The 20,095-nt window shown below is 41.9% G+C and overlaps 1 protein-coding gene across 1 annotated transcript in view; it reads left to right on the top strand.

Moving 5' to 3' along the window:
- The window catches only part of LOC124140766 (fasciclin-1-like), a 30,240-nt gene extending 26,385 nt beyond the window's left edge, over window positions 1-3,855 (top strand). Inside the window, exons 12-13 of the mRNA XM_046508498.2 lie at window positions 1,717-1,837; window positions 3,134-3,855. Of these exons, the coding sequence (XP_046364454.2) occupies window positions 1,717-1,837; window positions 3,134-3,348 (336 nt within the window). The 3' untranslated portion in view covers window positions 3,349-3,855. The remainder of the gene's footprint in view (window positions 1-1,716; window positions 1,838-3,133) is intronic.
- Window positions 3,856-20,095: the final 16,240 nt, after the last annotated feature.

Below are 20,095 nucleotides of genomic sequence, written 5' to 3'. Positions count from 1 at the left end.
TTTTTCAGAGCATACTCGCCCCTGTATTTGTTATGTTTCTAAATAAGGCAAAACTTGTTTTAATCAGACCCTAAGGAAAGTCATTGTGAAAAAACCCAAATCATTACTAGTACTGTATTCAACGTAATAAGCGCCCCCCGCTCTAATAAGCACCCACAATATATTTTTGTGAACAATATCAATTAGCATCCCTTCTGATTAAGCAATGTGCACAAGACTTATTTATTCATGTATAATACGCACTCGTGTGTTATATGCACCCTTAATTATGGGCAATTAAATTTTGGAAAAATATATTTGTCGTATAAAACATTTCAGGCTGTCAGCATAAATCACGAAATTTACGATCTTTCAGCTCTGTTTTTTCACGAAAATAATATTCTAATCAGAGACCCCTGTTTCTAATTTTGAGAGCACCCTGGGCACTTATTACGTCAAATACGGTATTTGTTATTTCTGTCATTAAATAGGACCTGGATGAGAATGTTTTAATTATAATTACCTGAGTGAAATACATCAAATACGGTATGTTTTGTCCTACTGAATGCATACTTCCATGTTCATCACAAAATTATTCAGAGATTATTGTACATGCATTTGTGTCGTACTGATTTTACAAAACCAGGGTCAAAATACCTGTATTCTCCAAGCAAGAGCAAGAATTCTTCGACGAGTTTCTGAAAATCAGTATGATGACACACATGCACATATAAGAATCTCTATGTATGCTGAATAGTTTTGTGGTGAACATGGAAGTGTAATAATTTCTGAAATACCCATTATTTGTAATCCTTTTGAGCTCCCCTTTAGAAAAATCGTGATTGTGATCTTCTTCTGAGAAAGCGACAATTGTCAAATAATGTTAACATTCTTTAGCAATGACATTATTTCTAGCGTATCTAGTTTGTCGTCCTTCTGATTCGGATGGCGTCAATTATTTTTATGAACTCGGTTATTCCTAACCCTATGGGTAATAAGAAAGGTTAGGATGCAAGACAGTGGGTTACAACAAACTTAACGTATCTAGTAAAAATGTTAAAAAATGTATGTAACGCCCTTTTACTTTTGAAATTTTACCCATACACTGAAAGTGACTAATAAATGTTGTCTTTAAAGTTACCTGCTTGCGTTCAGGCATTATAAATATTGAAAAATCACAAAAAAAATAAGAAACAAATCGCATCTTGATACAATTGAAATAATGCAAACAATTACTTGAGAATGTACAAGGAGTTAGAATAAAACAGAATATGTAAGTAGTCTTAAAATTATCTGCCAGACAGATGGGCAGGTGGAGGAACATTTCATGCAGCCTGACAGAAAATTACTAGCCACGGGCAGGTGGGCAGGCAGTTATTTCAGAAGTAAGACAAGTTCTAAGGATGAACAACTTCTTTATTACAATTAGTGCGACGTTTCGGTGTAGATCCTAACACCTTTAGCAAGCGACTTTTCAAAAGTAAAAGGACGTCACTTGCTTGATAAAGGTGTTAGGATCTACACCGAAACGTCACACTAATTGTAATAAGGTTGTTCATCCATAGAACTTGTCTTACTTCATCACACCAACTTCTAAATGCCACTTAAAGTAGTTATTTCAGACACTGATCTGGAGCAAAGAAAAAAACACATTTTTGTTGATTCCAGAGAAGTAAAAAAAAAAACAAGGACAAAACTCGTGCTATATTCTGATATTGGCTTTGTGTTCATTTGAAGGTATTACGGCGTCATATTGCGCTGAATCGTAAGATCTACGTGGACCAGCTGAGTCGAGGAACACACGTGTACACAGCAGACACAGGGGATGAGGTGCGCTTCAACAAGATAGATGACAAGAGTAAGTAGCATCCTCATCATCCAGGCCTTGTTCCTCCCTTCTACACCACTCACCTACTGATAGGAGACCGCCTCCGTGGTCTAGTGGTAGAGCGTCCGCCCGGAGAGCTGAAGGTGGGGTTCGATCCCCGGCCGCGTCATACCAAAAGACGTTAAAAGATGGTACTTGTTGTTACCCTATCTGGTGCTCGGCATCAAGGGGCTAAAACAAGGACTGGTCGGCTTGGAGTCAGTATACTGTGTCTGAGTAGGGTATTCATGTTAAACTGCGGCATGGTATCTCAGTGTGCTAGCACTATAAATCGGCATCAGTCAGGACTAGTACAAGCAGCCACACAAACACACACACGTACATGCACGTCGCTATATAAGTGCAATAATCTTGGACGCGACGTTAAACCCAATTTCACCTCACCTACTGCTGATAGGAATAATCAGACATGTCATTGCCCTGTGAACATCCGGGGTAGAATTGGTCTTCAGCCACCCATGCTTGCAGTAAAAGGTGGCTATGCTTGTCGTTAGAGGCGACTAATGGGATCGGGTGGTCAGGCTCGCTGACTTGGTTGATGCATGTCATTGTATCCGAACTCTGTGGATTGCTGCTCATGATGTCAATCACAGGACTGTCTGGTCCAGACTCGATTATTTTCAGACCGCCGTCATATATCTTGAATGTTGCTGAGTTAACCAATAAACAAAAACAATAGATATGTCATTCTATTTCAATATACACTTCACATATCATGAGAATCAGTTGGGTGTATCATGGAAAGTTAAAAACATCGATATTTGGCAGCTATTCCCCAGCAAAGTCAGTAAGATCTCCCAAACTGGAATTTAAAGAATCTCTGTTCTTGTTAATATAGTTACTATAGTTACTATGGCTTTGTAGAGTGTTGACAACACTCTAATAAAAAGAATTTAAAACAATGTGTTGTATTTGTGTTCTCACCTAAGGTGCTGCGATTCGATGTGCAGAGTTGCGTCCCTTTGGCACGCCAGAAACCTATGATTGTGGGTTCGAATCCTCGTTCGCCTTGATTATGTTTCTAGGTTTGTCAGCACCATACCCGTGCTCGTGGGTTTCACCGAAGTGGTAAATGTCTGCATCACTTGGGCTTTCCTCCCACATTAAGCTGACATGCCACAATATTATTGAAATACTGTTAAAAGCGGCATTAAGCCCAACTGACTCACTCACTCACTCATGGTAATACAGAACGAGTTCCAATAACATTTGTTTCAGGAATGTACCATTTGACAGATATTGATTTATATTCTTTGTCTTTTGCAGATACAGAAGTATATTTCCAGAATACCCGGGCTCGAATCATTCACTCCGACCTGGGCGCAACTAACGGGGTCATTCACATCGTTGATGACTTCCTGTTTGTTAACGAAGACATGACCAGAGACATTTCAGGTAGTCCCAAGATGGCTGCCACAAAAACGACTACTTTTATCAGTTTAATGGTCTTGTTTTATTCTTTATTTTCTTGTGCAACGTGAATCTGAATTTTTTATAATTATTCTGTTGGTGCCATGTGTTTAATGAATTGAAAGATGCTAGATATTTAATGATCTCATGATGTTTTCTCAGAGAGCTTTTAATTTCCTTCATAATTTCATTGATCACTTTGTATTTTAATTGTACCAATATCAACATGTTTTTTATCACCTTTGTACAAATGATGTATAATGCAGTGTTGTAACCGTTGTGTGTTTATATTGTTAATACTGTTTAATCATGTAAATATGATCTTTTTTCTACTTTCATATGTACATTTCTTCATATTCATCCGATCTTTCATTAATTCCTCCCTTCTTTCCTTCTGCTGCTGTTGTGTTGATTTCCTCATGTGTATAACATGTACATATTTTTCTGTTACAAGTTCTGTGTTTCTTGTGTTAATGTTTGCATAAACCCCCAATAATGAGGTATTGTCCACTAGCAGACTACTGTTTCCTGATTGGCTGATAATAAAAGGGGCGGGGCTTGTGTCGCATGGCTCTGAACGATGTCAGTTATTTCACAGGGATAATTCTAGGGTGGGACATTGTGATTTAGCCCCTAAATTTGAAAAAAAGGCCCACATTTTCAAAATATAATGGGGCAAGTAACATTGTATTGTATGGGCTTACCCCTGGAGTACTTAAAATTTTCACAAAGATAGGGTTGTAAGATTGCAATATGTATATCAGTATAATTAGTGAGATCCAACCATTGTCATCATACCGTATATCATGTGTATAAGGCAAGTTTTTCGTACCTAGAATTAGGGGGCTTTCAAGGGGGGTTGACTTTTTTCACAGGGTTGAAGAGTTTTGATGATTTTTTCCCCAACACAAAGACATTACTGTGAACATGTAACACTGGAAATACCATATCAACAAATCCGTACAGGAGTACGCAAAGTAATCATGTAATTACACTCCCTGGTTATAAAAAGAGTTTATTATATATCTGGACTCATGTTTGTAACTTATTTTTAAAATTTTATTCAAAATTTCATTCAATATTGTTTACATTCATTTCGGCGAAATCGTATGTCAAGTGATCGGAAGTCACACAACTCACAATTATTTACAGCAACCGTGGTCAGATAACCGGTATTGACGCCTTGAAACAAATTTTTGTGGATAGAGAATGGCTATATATATAATAAATGCCATACATTGACTCGCTGAAAGTCATATTTGTTGTAGTTTGACTATTATACGTCAACATGTAATTTTCGCTATCATGAGCGTGGGAGTCATCTGATCAAACAATTACCGTATTAGACGTAATAAGCGCCCAGGGCGCTCTCAAAATTAGAAATAAGGGGCTCTTATTAGAATATTATTTTGGTGAAAAAAAAACAGTTGAAAGATAAATTTCGTGGTTTATGGTGACAGCCTAAAATGTTTATCTACGGCAGATATATTTTTCCAGAATTTAATTGCCCATAATTAAGGGTGCATATAACACACGAGTGTGCATATACGCAAATAAATAAGTCTTGTGTACATTGATCAATCGGAAGGGGTGCTAATTAGGACTGTTTACTAGCCAATATATCAGCAAATATCGCCGTGGGCGCTTATTAGAGCGGGGCACTTATTACGTCGAATACCGTACTTCTCAACTCTTGTACGCCATTCTAAACCTTCACTATATTTCTAGGACCGCCTCCGTGGTCTAGTGGTAGAGTGTCTGACGGAGAGCGGAAGGTCGGAGATTCAATTCCCGGCTGTGTCATACCAAAAGACGTTAAAAGATGGTACTTGTTGTTACCCTGCCTGGCGCTTGGCATTAAAGGGTTAAAACAAGGACTGGTCGGCTCGGAGTCAGTATACTGTGTCTGAGTGGGGTATTCATGTTAAACTAGGCATGGTACCTCAGTGGGCTAGCACTATAAAATCGGCCTCATTCCGGACCAGTACAAGCAGCCACACAAACACACACATGCATGCACATCGCTATATATGTGCGATAGTCTTGCAAGCAATGTTATACCCCATTTCACCTCACCTCACCTATATTTCTATCATTTTAGATATACATGTACACAACCCATAAAGATCCGGGTTAAATTAGGTCTTCAGCAACCCATCCTTGCCGTGAAAGGTGAATATGCTTGTCAAAAGAGGCGACTAAAGGGATCGGGTGGTCAGGCTCGCTGACTTAGTTGATGCTTGTTATTGTATCCCAATTGAATTGATCGATGCTCATGATGTCAATCACTGGATAATGCTGAGTGCAGATATATTCATTATTATATCCCCTTGGTATGTAGTGTGTCAAGCATAAGCATCTCCCAACAAGCATCAATAGGTCTTAAGGGGCGGTCAGGTAGCCTAGTGGTTGAAGCGTTTGCTCGTCATGCCGAAGACCCGGGTTCGATTCCCGACATGGGTACAATGTGTGAAGCCCATTTCTGGTGTCCCCCATCGTGATATTGCTAGAATATTGCTAAAAGCGGCATAAAGCCTTACTCACTGACACTGCCAATAGGCCTGAGTAGGTTGACAATGTGATTAACAGTTGAAAAACATGTTGTTTATGCCTGTGTCAAACTGATTAGGTCAGTGTTCGAAATACCTGCCTGCCCGACCATCCGAGACGGGTTGATTTCAACTCGGGCTGCCAGATTTTCAAATCCCCCTGCCCGACGGTCGGGTTATATTTCATATGTGAAAATATTCTAAATATTTCCCGATGATAAGCATTAATTCACATGTAAAAATGAATGATAAAATGTAACCAAAAAGAAACCCCGTTAGCTTATCCTGAGAAACATATGATTATAGTAGGCAGGCAGGTTTTGGTCAGGGCTGGCAAGTATTTCAGCTAGCCAGTCCTGTGGTTTTTGGGAGTTTCATACCCTGATTAGATGCTTTTATGAAACTGAAAAAATGGACAAGACTATAAAAACTGATAGAGCGCAAGATTGAAGGTGATGGGGAAAAGCTACCCAAAGCACAACCAGTAGTTTAGCCCCTGCAGCAACACACGGCAAGGAACAGTCAGTGTGGGTTGAAAATGCGACATTTCAGGTACATCGGAACTGCACTCTTGGAAGTTGAAAATGTGACATTTTTTTAAATACTTTTATCTCTCCTTATCTGCTTGACCCCTCAGTAATGAGGGTATAGATCCATGGCTGCTGACATGAGGCTTGTCCAGTGTTGCCATGCACCTGTAATATTTGTGTATATCTCCCCAGAGAGATATACATGTTACAGGGACATCATCAAATACCACAATATAAAGGCCTTCTATATTTTATTGGTTGGTTGATAAACATTGGCCTCAAATTCAATGTAGATGGTGGGGGTAGGTATGGAAGCCTTTTAGGGACATTTATTTATTTATTTATTTATTGAGATTTCAAGAACAAAATTAAAAAAACCAAATGGCCCTTAAAGGTTTCCGTAGGTAGGGGAATTCAACTTATTATTTAAAAGATTAGTACTGCTACTAATGAATGAAAAACAAAAACCTAGTGTGTTTTTTATATTGCCACATTGTAAAATTGAATTGATGAAAGAAATTATTTTGCCAAAAGTATTATTTTTTCCCTTCAATTGTTTCCTTTATTTATTGTCAGTGTGGAACCGATTAGCATGAACACAAATGCCTAAGATAAGAGCTTTTAACTAATGGTTCAAAGGGAGTTGGGTGGTCTAGTGGTTAAGCGTTCGCTCATTGGGCAGAAACCCGGGTTTGATTCCCCACTACAATGTGTAAAGCCCATTTATGGTGTTCTCCAATGTGATGTTGCTGAAATATTGCTCACTCACTAACGGTCAAAGGCTGCTTGTTTTTAGCCTGTGTACAGCTATCATGTTTATTGAATCTCTCATCATTGTGTTTATTCTGTGTATTATCATTGGCTTGTCAGCACCATGCTTATGAGATTCACCAAAGTGGGAAGTCTTTATTACATCGACCGCCTCCATTGTGTCTGAGTAGGTCGATGCTCATAATGTCAGACCCGTGAAGATCCGGGGTAGAATAGGTCTTCAGCAACCCATGCTTGCCGTAAAAGGTGACTATGCTTGTCTAAGAGGTGACTAATGGGATCGGGTGGTCAGGCTCGCTGACTTGGTTGACGCATGTCATCAATCCCAATTTAGTGGATCGATGCTCATGATATCAATCACTGGATTATGGAGTGTGGCACTAAACAACAAACAAACAAACAGATAAACTCATTATTATATCCCCTTGGTATGTAGTGTGTCAAGCATAAACATCTTCCAAGGAGCATCAATAGCTCTGAGTATGTTGACAATGTGATAAACAGTTGAAAAACATGTTTATGCCGATGTCACACTGATTGGATGCTTCTGTCTGGTCCAGACCTGATTATTTACAGACCACCGTCATATAGCTGGAATATTGCCGAGTGCAGTGTAAAACAACAAACAAACCAAACCAACCAACCAACCAACTGAGATTGGATGGTCAGGCTTGCTGACTTGGTTGATGCATGTCATCGATCCCTATTTCTTGGATCTATGCTCATGATGTCAATCACTGGATTGTCTGCTCCAGACTCCATTATTTTCAGACCACCGTCATATTGCTGGAATAATGCTGAGTGCTGCGTAAAACAACAAACCAACCAAACCAACCAACCAACTGAGATCGGGTGGTCCGACTCGCTGACTTGGTTGATGCATGTCATCGATCCCAATTGCGTGGATCGATGCTCATGTTGTCAATCACTGGATTGTCTGGTCCAGACTCGATTATTTCCTCGTTTCCGGAGCAGATCTTGAAAAACGTACTATATTTCTTTACAAAAAGGCCCAGTGAACATAGTGCACAGGAGCTTATGCATTGCACACACCCGACATGTCATATTGGCGGGGGATGTGAGTATTTCATGCTTGTTGTAGCATTGATATAGTTACTTTTTATTTGCTTATCTCCTTGTAATCAAAAGTAAATGTTGTAGATATTATTAACATCGCATTGTCAGTATTAGGATCTTGAATTACCCTTTGTGAGATTATTCTCTGTGTGATTTCCCAAACAATATGTATGTGTATTTCCGGTTTCCCTGTTTCAATATCTTCACCATGGCAACACTAAATCAATCAGGATGACCTCTTAGTCATGAGGGGCGGTCGGGTAGCCTAGTGGTTAAAGCGTTCGCTCGTCATGCCCGGGTTCGATTCCAGACATGGGTACAATGTGTGAAGCCCATTTCTGGTTTTTCCCAGACGGAATTGCTGCTAAAAGCGGCATAAGACCATACTCACTCACCCACACTTGTGGATGAGGCTTTTCCAGTGGTCAGTTTTGATAACACTGTTTTGGAATACAATTGGAGCATTTCTGACTAAATTTGAAACCAGGATTTTAATAACATTCAGACCCATTAAAGTTCAGGGTTAGAATAGGGTCTACAGATACCTATGCTTGTCGTCAGAGGTAACTTATAAATGGGATCAGGGGGTCAGGCCTGCTGACTTGATTGATGCATGTCATCGTATCCCAACTCCTCATGATATCAATCACTGGATTGTCTGGTCCAGACTCAATTATAAATTTCAGACCGCCGTCGTATTGCTGGAATATTGCTGAGTGTAGTGTTCAACAAACAAATTGACAGAATTGACCTATATTGAAAGATACAAGTTTTTTTCAAACGCAAACATTCCCACAAACACCCACCTTCTGAAACCGGAATCACACATGTTTTGGTCTTGCCTGATGTCATTTTTTAATTTTGTATATAACCCATAATTTCATGGTTATGAGAAAAAAGTACGCAAATTTCAGCTTCTGTCTTGAACAGTCCTCATTTTGAAATCAGTGCTTGAAAAAGCAGTTTGAATAAATGTCCTTTAAAGTTACTTTGATATATTCTTGCCAACAACTAACAAGCATTTGAGAACCTGCAATATTTTGACTGTTTGATTGGGATAATCTAGAGTAAATAAGAAAATGTACAACTTTATGTGTTACTACTTGATAAGAATCTGCATCAGAACTTAGAATAGGTCTTCAGCAACCCATGCTTGCTGTAAAAAGCGACTTTGCCTGTTGTAAGAGGCGACTAAAGGGATCGGGTGGTCAGGCTCGCTGCCTTGGTTGATGCATGTCATCGATCCCAATTGCGTGGATCGATGCTCATGTTGTCAATCACTGGATTGTCTGTTCCAGACTCAATTATTTACAGACCACCGTCATATAGCTGGAATATTGCTGAGTGCGGCGTTAAACAACAAACAAACAAACAATAAACCAGAAGTTGTTGTCCATAAAGTTGTACATTTCCTTTTCTGAGTAACCAGTTGACAACATTGGTCTTGTTTTGTGTATTGGTTTCTCAGTTCTTGCCACAAACATACTTTATAATTAGCTTATTTGTCAGATGTGTTTACAAACAACCATACATTCAGCAAGGACACTTAATTTATTCCTTGAGAAGACACTGAGCTTCATGTGGATGTTTCTGTAGCACTATGAAATCGGCTTGATTTGGAACTAATACAAGCTCACACTCGTGCATGCATGTCACTATGTAAGTGCAATAATCTTGAACGCGATGTTAAACCCCCTTTCACCTCACCATTGATATTGAGGCAATGTGTGGGGCAGGTGGATGGGAGGTTATGACACATATTGCAAGAGATGTTAAACCCCCTTTCACCTCACCATTGATATTGAGGCAATGTGTGAGGAGGGTGGATGGGAGGTTATGACACATACTGCAAGAGGTTTTTGCCGTTTGTGCCATGTAACCCGAGTACTCGTTCGTCTGAGAACTGGGGTCACGGGTGGCTAAGTCGTCTAAGGCGCCGCGATTCGCTGTGCAGAGTTGCGTCCCTTGGCACGCCAGAAACCTATGATGGTGGGTTCGAATCCCGGTTGGCCCCGATTATGTTTCTAGGTTTGTCAGCACCATACCCGGGCTCGTGGATTTCACCGAAGAGACCTGCATCACTTCGTGCTTTCCTCCCACATTAAGCTGACACGCCTCGATATGACTGGAATACTGTTAAAAGTGGCATTAAACATGTTAAACCAAACTCACTCACTTACTCATCTGAGAACTTTCTGGAACTTGGCTGTGGCTTTTTTGTTGCTAAATAAAGATAAAATACATCACAAAGCCGGTGTCTGTGTGCATGGGTGATGGAAGACCTTTGTGTTTATAAGCTCGTGAAGTACTGACAATGTGTATTTGTTTGTCTAAGCCGACTTGGCCAATATCTCTGAAGTTTAGTTCGTCAGAATCCTGATGAAGTTTTGTATAGCAGTTTCTTGATCCATATAAAATTTATAGCCAAACAACATGAATTTTGTTGTCTCTCTTGCCAGTGGTTGGAAAAGCAGGGAAAGTATAGTCGGTATGCAGGGTTGTGTCCCTTAGTCATGTCAGGATCCACTGATTATGGGTTTGGATACCAGATTCTCAATTATATATATATTTGTATACATTATGTGTGTCATAAACTCTGTTGTGGGGATATGGCGTCTACCCAGAGAGCGGAAGGTAAGGGGTTCGATTCCCGGGCCACATCATAATAATAGACGTTACAAGATGCCCTGGAGCTCGGGATTAAGGGGATAAAACAAGAACTGGCTTGGAATCAGTATACTGTGTCATGATTAGAATATTCATATTAAACTGTATCATGGTAGCTTGGTGGGCTAGCACTATATAACCGGCATAAGTCTGGACTAATTCAAATAGCCATACATGTTTATTTGCCCCCCTTGGAAAAATCATGAAAAAGCATGTCCTGTCCTGCCTCTAATAAAAACTTGTATGTCAACACTGTCCAGTAAGATACAGACAATATCCCATCAACACTGACCAGTCAGCTACAGACAATATCACCATCAACACTGACCAGTCAGATATAGACAATATCACCATCAACACTGACCAGTCAGATACAGACAATATCACCATCAACACTGACCAGTCAGATACAGACAATATCACCATCAACACTGACCAGTGAGATTAAGGCAATATCACCATTAACACTGACCAGTAAGATATAGACAATATCACCATCAACACTGACCTTTCAGATACAGACAATATCACCATCTACACTGACCAGTCAGATACATACAATATCACCTTCAACACTGACCAGTGAGATTAAGGCAATATCACCATCAACACTGACCAGTAAGATACAGACAATATCACCATCAACACTGGCCAGTCAGATGAAGACGAAAGATGGCAACAAAATGTCACAATTCCTGGAATGTCTGTGTCACAAATAGGTACTTTTTGTGTCAATTGACGTCATATTGGGATTTGGTAGCCATCTTGGATTTAGAGATTGAGAACCTTTTGTTTCTCAATACAAATAACAAATAAGATGATCGGGGTATGGTTTCATTGTATCATCATTTGAACAATTCGCCAATATGTTGCACTTCACATGATCCACTATGTGTATCGATAGTAAAATTTAACAAACAAATGTTTATCGTTAACGTTTTCATTCATTTTTATACAAAATGAAGCTTGCTTGAAAATAACTTTTGCCAGACAATATTAAAAAATCTCCCTACTTTATCTAGGGCAGTCGGGTAGCCTAGTGGTTAAAGTGTTCGCTCGTCACACCAGGACCCAGGTTTGATTCCCCACATGGGTACAATGTGTGAGGCAAAATTCTGGTTTCCCCCGCCGTGATATTGCTGGAATATTGCTAAAGGCAGCGTAAAACCATACTCACTCACTCCCTACACTATCTGATTACTTCTCAATCAAAGCTGAATCCGGGACACGATTTTTAAAGTACACCCACCGTTTAAAATTAGACTCAAGACCCAACCGACACTAGGTTCAGAAAATCGCGTCTTTGATCAGTACGTGCAATACGAAGTTTGTTTGTTAATTTTGTTTTTGCAAAACGAAATTAACACAATTACCATTATTGTTTTTTGTTTGTTTGTTGTTATTGCCGCACTCAGCAATATTCGAGCTATATCACGGCGCTCTGTACATAATCGATTCTGAACCAGACAATCCTGTGATTGACATCATGATCATCGATGCACGTAATTGTGATACGATGACATGCATCAACCAAGTCGGCGAGCCTGACCACCGATCCCTTTAGTCGCCTCTTACGACAAGCATAGTCGCCTTTAATGGCAAACATGGGTTGCTGAAGACCTATTCTACCCCAGACTTCACGGGTCTCGTGCAATATGACGCATAACTGACAGTACAAGACAGCTATGCGATAAATCACAAAGAAGCGTGGTTTATTTCACGATAAAAATATTGTTCTATCATGACGTCATTTCTGGAGATTCGAATATGCGCCGGCAACTTGATGACGCCATATATTGGACGAAGTTATTTTTGAGAGGGGAGTGTCTGGTGAGTTGTTCCTCTTAGATGTAGCACGGCAACGCAAATAAACGCGATGCCAGAACGATCGCCTCCACAAGCAGGAGAGATATGACAATCGGTTTTGGGTAAAAAAAAGGTACTGGTTATCGACGTGAGGATTGTGTGAGTATGCGGGAAATACCCACCTGTGAATATAATGGACTTATCCGACATTGCAGAGGTCGGATTCTTTTCAGGGAGTCATCATTATTTGAACACGGGTAAATATTTTTAAAGCTTGAACATTTTATCACCCTAAAAGAGGTTTACATTATGTTGATATCGCATATAAAATATAAACGACCAATGATCGTTGTTTATCCCCGTCATTGTTTATTCTCCTTGCTGTGCTTTATTATACCATAAACAACTCCCACTTGTCGTTTATTTCTTAATTATTGTATAAAGGCAGCGTTACATTAATCACTTACACCACAAGTTTAAGTGTAAAAAAGACTGCGATCCTATTCTATCATGGCCTACAGAAGTTACGGGACCCGTGAAGACCCGGGGTAGAATAGGTCTTCAGCAACCCATGCTTGTCATAAAAGGCGACTATGCTTGTGGTAAGAGGCGACTAACGGGATCGGGTGTTCAGGCTTGCTACCTTGGTTGATGCATGTCATCGTATCACAATTACGTGGATCGATGTTCATAATGTGAATCACTGGACTGTCTGGTCCAAACTCGATAATTTACAGACCGCCGTCATATAGCTGGAATATTGCTGAGTGCGGCAGTAAACAACAAAAAAGCAAACACACATACAAATCAGAAGTTGCGGAACGGGGACACGTCAACACAGACGTCAGAGACTGAGATGGGCAGGAACAGTGAGTGAGTGTTGTTTTAAGCCGCTTTTAGCAATATTCCAGCAATATCACGGCGGGAGACACCAGAAATGGGCTTCAAACATTGTAGCCATGTCGGGAATCGAATCCGGGTCTTCGGCGTGACGAACGATTGTGTGATTGGCTACCCCACCGCCACTGGCAAGAACAGTACAGCAGTGGCAGTAGGGCAAACGGCAGAGTACTTGTCCGACATCGAGCCATTTGGCAGTGAGGTGAGGTGAAATTGCGTTTAACGTCGCGTCTAAGATTATTGCACTTATATAGCGACGTGCATGCACGTGTTTGTATGTGTGTGGCTGCTTGTACTAGTCCGGACTGATGCCGATTTATAGTGCCAGCCCACTGAGATACCATGCCGCTGTTTAACATGAATACCCCACTCAGACACAGTATACTGACTCCGAGCCGACCAGTCCTTGTTTTAGCCCCTTAATGCCGAGTGCCAGACGTCTTTTAACGACTTTTGGTATGACGCGGTCGGGGATCGAATCCCTGACCTTCCGCTCTCCGGGCGGACGCTCTACCACTAGACCACGGAGGCGGTCGCGGACAAATGAAGACGAGTCTGGTTGAATCCGACGCCAATCTCAATGCATAGGGGGCACGGGTGGCCCAGTCGTATAAGGCGCCGCGATTCGCTGTGCAGAGTTGCGTCCCTTGGGCACGCCAGAAACCTATGATTGTGGGTTCGAATCCCGGTTCGCCCCGATTATGTTTCTAGGTTTGTCAGCACCATACCCGTGCTCGTGGGTTTCACCGAAGTGGTAAACGTCTGAACCTACATCACTTCGGGCTTTCCTCCCACATTAAGCTGACACGCCGCGATATAACTGGAATACTGTTAAAAGCGGCGTTAAACCCAACTCACTCACTCACTCAATGCATAACGTTACATAGACGAGGTTTTTACGTCCAGTGGTGCTGCCTCTCCTTCAGCAGGGGCTGTCGGGTTCGAATCCCGACATGGGTACAATGTGTGAAGCCCATTTCTGGTGTGCCCTGCCGTGATATTGCTGGAATATTACTAAAAGCGGCGTAAAACCATACTCACTCACTCACTCTCCTTCAGCAGAACCCCCAGTCCTGACAGAAATAAATTAAATTGTCACTCTGCCATCAGGACCTTCAGGCTTTAGAAGCTACATGCCCTGACTAAACTTTCAAGGCCCTCATTGAAAAAACTACAGCTTAACTGGACAAATAAATCGAATTTAGTGCAGGCTATGAGGGCCCATACACATTTGAAACTACGGGCCCGACACGAGATCTACCTGCCACGGGCCTACGGGCAGGCGCTTGTTTCGAACACTGCCCCTAGATCTTGTTCCAGCCTTATCACGAGGCGTGTCACCTAACGAAACCCCGTGGGACCGTATCGGACGTCGGACGAGAGCCCGACACGTTCAGACCTGTGAAGATTCGGGGTAGAATAGGTCTTCAGCAACCCATGCTTGCCGTAAAAGGTGACTATGCTTGTCGTAAAAGGCGACTAACGGGATCGGGTGGTCAGGCTCGCTGACTTGGTTGATGCATGTCATCGATCCCAATTGCGTGGATCGATGCTCATGATATTAATCACTGGATTGTCTGGTCCAGACAATCCGGTGATTGTCATCATGAGCATCGATTCACGTAATTCGGATACAATTACATGCACCAACCAAGTCAGATCCCGTTAGTCGCCTCTTACAACCCATGTTTGCCATTAAAGGCGACTATGCTTGTCGCCTTTAATAGCAAACATGGGTTGTTGAAGACACCACACACATACGTACGCGCACACACATACACACACCACACACATACGTACGCGCGCACACACAGACACACACACACACACATACGTACGTACACACACACGCACACACACATGCACACACACACCACACACCAGATCCGCGTATAGCTTTATAAAAGATATTCTGATGTCCGTTGACAAACATGCGATGGTCTCTTTTAAATGAGTAACCCTATGCCGAAGAATAAAACATAAATTGTCACTAACATTCGACCTACAAAGATCGACATTTACAGAAAACGTGGTACCCCATCAACCATGTGATGTCATTCCGATGTGGACAGTTTTAAAAACACGTAGCGTTATCTGTGGAAAGTGGAGATACGACGTCGAGAGCCCTCGCGGGAACTGCGTGCAAGTCACAAGTAACGGGGTCATGTGACGGCGGCCAAGCACGTGGCTCAGATATGGATTAACGGTATATAAACCGACCCAACCAACAGATCGTCCACCTTGACTGCAGCCACAGACAGGATCAAGGTAAGTTTTCACTACGAGATACAAGCAAGGGTATTTTTTTATTTGAGCACCCTAGGTAATATATACTACTCAAAAGAAGTTAAAGAACATTCAATTCTTTCATGTGACTATAGACTTTGTTACTAAGTCTTTTACTGGGAGATATATGCAAAGCATTTTTTTATTTGTGCACCCTAGGTATTGAAAACAAAGACTGAAACACGTTAATTTTGTTAATCCAGATCAGCAAATGCGATTAGCGGTATTATATACTACTCAAAAGAAGTCTGAGAACACTCAAATCTTTCATGCTACTATAGTTAACCTGTCGTGGCATGAAAGATTAACTATAGTCATATGAAAAAAATCGTGTATTCTTCAACTGACAGATTAAATATAGTCATATGAAAGCATCGGTTCTTTAATGTGTTTTGAGTAGTATACATTTCACGACCAGACTCATTATTAGCAAATCAGACGTGCTCGTAATGAAATATATATGCACAGACATATTAAGTTAACCTTATCGTCGCACATAGCATGCCCAAGACCCTTCCAGACTTAGTGAACTGACGGGCGGTCGGGTAGCCTAGTGGTTAAAGCGTTCGCTCTCACGCCGAAGACCCGGGTTCGATTCCCGACATGGGTACAATGTGTGAAGCCCATTTCTGGTGTTCTTCACCAGGGTATGAAACTCCCAAAAATTTCAGCCAGACCACAGGACTGGCTAGCTGAAATACTTGCCAGTCCTGACCAAAACCTGCCTGCCCACTATAATCATATGTTTCTTTCTCAGGATAATTTAATTAAAAATATGAAAACTGATTGCTTGTAGCAAAAGCGCATCGCTAAATGTTAGGTTGTCTAAAAGCTAACGGGGGTTTCTTTTTGGTTACATTTTATCATTCATCTTTACATGTGAATTAATGCTTATCATCGGGAAATATTTAGAATATTTTCACCTATGAAATATAACCCGACCGTCGGGCAGGGGGATTTGAAAATCTGGCAGCCCGAGTTGAAATCAGCCCGTCTCGGACGGTCGGGCAGGCAGGTATTTCGAACGCTGCCTTCACAATGATATTGCTGGGATAGTGCTGGGATAGTGCTTGGATAGTGCTAAAACTATACTCACTTAGTGAACTGAGTGAGACAAACATGTGCTTCACACACTGTACCCATATCGAGCATCAACCCCAGACTTCGACGTGGCATGCCAACGCGTTAACCACTAGACTACCTACCACACCAAGACACTGTGGCCTTTTGTGTTCCTAAGTTGCAAGGATCCGCTGGTCTTGGGTTCAAAAGTGCTTATTATCGTTTCGTCATGCAGTTGACACGGGTTTCACTGAGGCCGCTATTGTGAACGACCGTTACACTTTCGCTTTCCTTCCATATAGAAACTGAAACGTTGTGATAGAAATAAACTATTGTTCAAAGAGGTGTTAAACGGGACTAACTCTCTCACATGTTACACATTAAAACTGACCGTCCCAAAGGCTTAATATATTTAAAAGGGGGTTCCGTAGCAAAAAGGAAACCTCTTTTTATCAAAATCAAGCATTTCTTCAAAGTCATGGTAGAATTATAGTTATATACTAGTTCACGACCACATTGAATGGTGTCATATTAATTAGTGTACACTCACGCTTGTTACGATGACAAGACATTAATGTGATGCACCTTGCAGAAGGCAGATCGTGATAAGATACGGGGACAGATATCTCAAAGTCCGCGGCCAGGTGTTTTGCATATGCAGCTGTTGTGAAAAGCTGCTCCACGTGTAATCTGACATGCTCAATGACAAACTTCACTTGTAAGAGCGCCGATTTTTCGATTTATCCCAACGAATTCGGAAGTTCCAAACTGATAAAGGTTTTAAATATGGAGTGAAGGTTTAAGGTATGGTGGAATGGGGTTTAACGTCGCGTCCATATATTATTGCACTTATATGCACCTATGTGTGTGTGTGTGTGTGTGTGTGTGGGTGTGGGTGTGGGTGTGGGTGCGGACTGATGCCGATATATAATGTTCGCCCACTTTGATACCAAGCCGCAGTTTAACATGAATACCCCACTCAGACACAGTATACTGACTCCGAGCCGACCAGTCCTTGTTAAAGCCCACTAGTGCCGAGCGCCAGACAGGGTAACAACAAGTACCATCTTTTAACGTCTTTTTGTATGACGCGACCGGGGATCGAACCCCGGACCTTCCGCTCTCTGGGCGGAGGCTCTACCACTAGACCACGGAGGCGGTCGTGAAGGTATACAGACCCACAATGCTCAATAGTCGGCATACTTAGTCTCGTAACGATCTAGTTCGTTTGTGTGTTTTTTTATTGTTTAACGTCGGTCTCAGCAACTCCATCTACGTGACAGCGGCCTTACAAACCGGGGGTTGATATTATGAGCAACGCCCCACGCCATTGGGGTGTAATGACACCGAGCCTGACCACCCGATCCATTTAGTGACCTCTAGCGACCAGGGCCCCGTTCCACAAAGCGATCTTAGCACTAAGGTGATCGTAAGTCCCATACTCTAACATAGGTTTACGATCATCGTAGCGCTAAGATCGCTTTGAGGAACGGGGCCCAGCACTAGTTGCCGAGGGCATATACAAACCTTGTAATGGGCTATCTGGAGACTAATTTTTATTTGCTTTCACATAAAAATAAATAAAATGTTTTCCGGGTTTTTTTCTGAACGAGATGTTGTGTTTTTGGAATTTGAACCATGTTGACGTTCTGGTGTTGGTGTATTTGTCGTAATTACAATTAAACTGTGGACTGGATGGTCACAATGGCCGCAGCTTATGGATGTTACATCAGCGATGTTGGCACCGTAGATGTCGTAACTCCCATACTAGGTCGACTTATGATAGCCGTGATAGAAAAGAATCGTTATTATCCAAGTATTGGATTGGGCCCGGTTGGTCAGTGCCCTAAGGCGCACTGCAGAGTTGTGTCCCTTAGCCATGTCAGGCATCGCTGATCATGGGTTCATATCCCAGATTCGCCATTTTGGGCGTCCATCCCACATCTAGCTGGCACGCCGTGATATGACTGAAATGCTGTTGAAAGAGGCATTAAACCCAACGCACTCACTCATCCAAATATAGTCCAAACTAGTAACACTAACCTAAGCTATATTTTAGACGTGTCATAATTATGAGTTAGTGGGTTTGGTTGTGCACCGTTTTACCTATATTCTAGCCCATATATAGCCTAAATTCCAGCCCATATCTAGCCTATCTTCTAGCCCATATCTAGCCTATATTCTAACCCATATCTAGCCTATAGTCTAGCCCATATCACGGCGGGGGGACCAACACGTTGTGCCCCGTTGAGAACACATTAAGCACTGTTACATTTATTAAGGTGTGGTCGGGTAACCTAAAGCGTTCGCTCGTCAATGTGGTACAATGTGTGAAGCCCATTTCTGGTGTCCCTGGAATATTGCTAAAAGCGGCGTAACCCCCCCCCCCCCCCGTTTCATTGTCTTGGAGATTCGTATCTGACCCGACCGCCTCCGTGGTCCAGTGGTAGGGCGTCCGCCCGAAGAGCGGAAGGTCCGGGGTTCGATCCCCGGACGCGCGCCATACCAAAAGGCGTTAAAAGATGGTATTTGTTGTTACCCTGTCTGGCGCTCGTCATTAAGGGGCTTAAACAAGGACTGGTCGGCTCGGAGTCAGTATACTGTGTCTGAGTGGGGTATTCATGTTAAACTGCGGCATGGTATCTCAGTGGGCTGGCACTATAAATCGGCATCAGTCCGGACTAGTACAAGCAGCCACACACACACACGTGCATGCACGTCGCTGTATTAGTGCAATAATCTTGGACGCGACGTTTAACCCCATTTCACCTCACCGTATCTGACCCAGTCCGTCTGCATTCGTCAGCTGAAGATAACGGCGTTTGTCTGACAATTGTCACACTGTACTATGCCCCAGAACAGATCTATCTATCTATGCATGGACGTTTTCAAGACAGGTCATTGCATGCATGTTGAGATTCAGATACAATGTTAATACTAAACATCTTTTCACAACTAATACATCTCTCGTGTGAAATAACATGGTTACTTTGTAAGACATTTGTAAGTTCTGACATCGTTTTTGTGCATACATCAACGAAAGGTATTATCGCCAAAGGTTTCGTTCAAAAAACATATCAACATAATATATATCAACACTACGAATTGGTCTTCAACAACCCATGTTTGCCGTGAAGCAGCTCTCACGCTTTGCCGAGGTGGTTGCCGAG

Source organism: Haliotis rufescens, unplaced genomic scaffold, assembly GCF_023055435.1.
Source record: "Haliotis rufescens isolate VD_foot unplaced genomic scaffold, xgHalRufe1.0.p SCAF_60, whole genome shotgun sequence".
In the NCBI taxonomy this organism is placed as follows: Eukaryota; Metazoa; Mollusca; class Gastropoda; order Lepetellida; family Haliotidae; genus Haliotis; species Haliotis rufescens.
The sequence above is the reverse complement of the archived record's forward strand: the minus strand, read 5'-3'. Positions and strand labels throughout refer to the sequence as shown.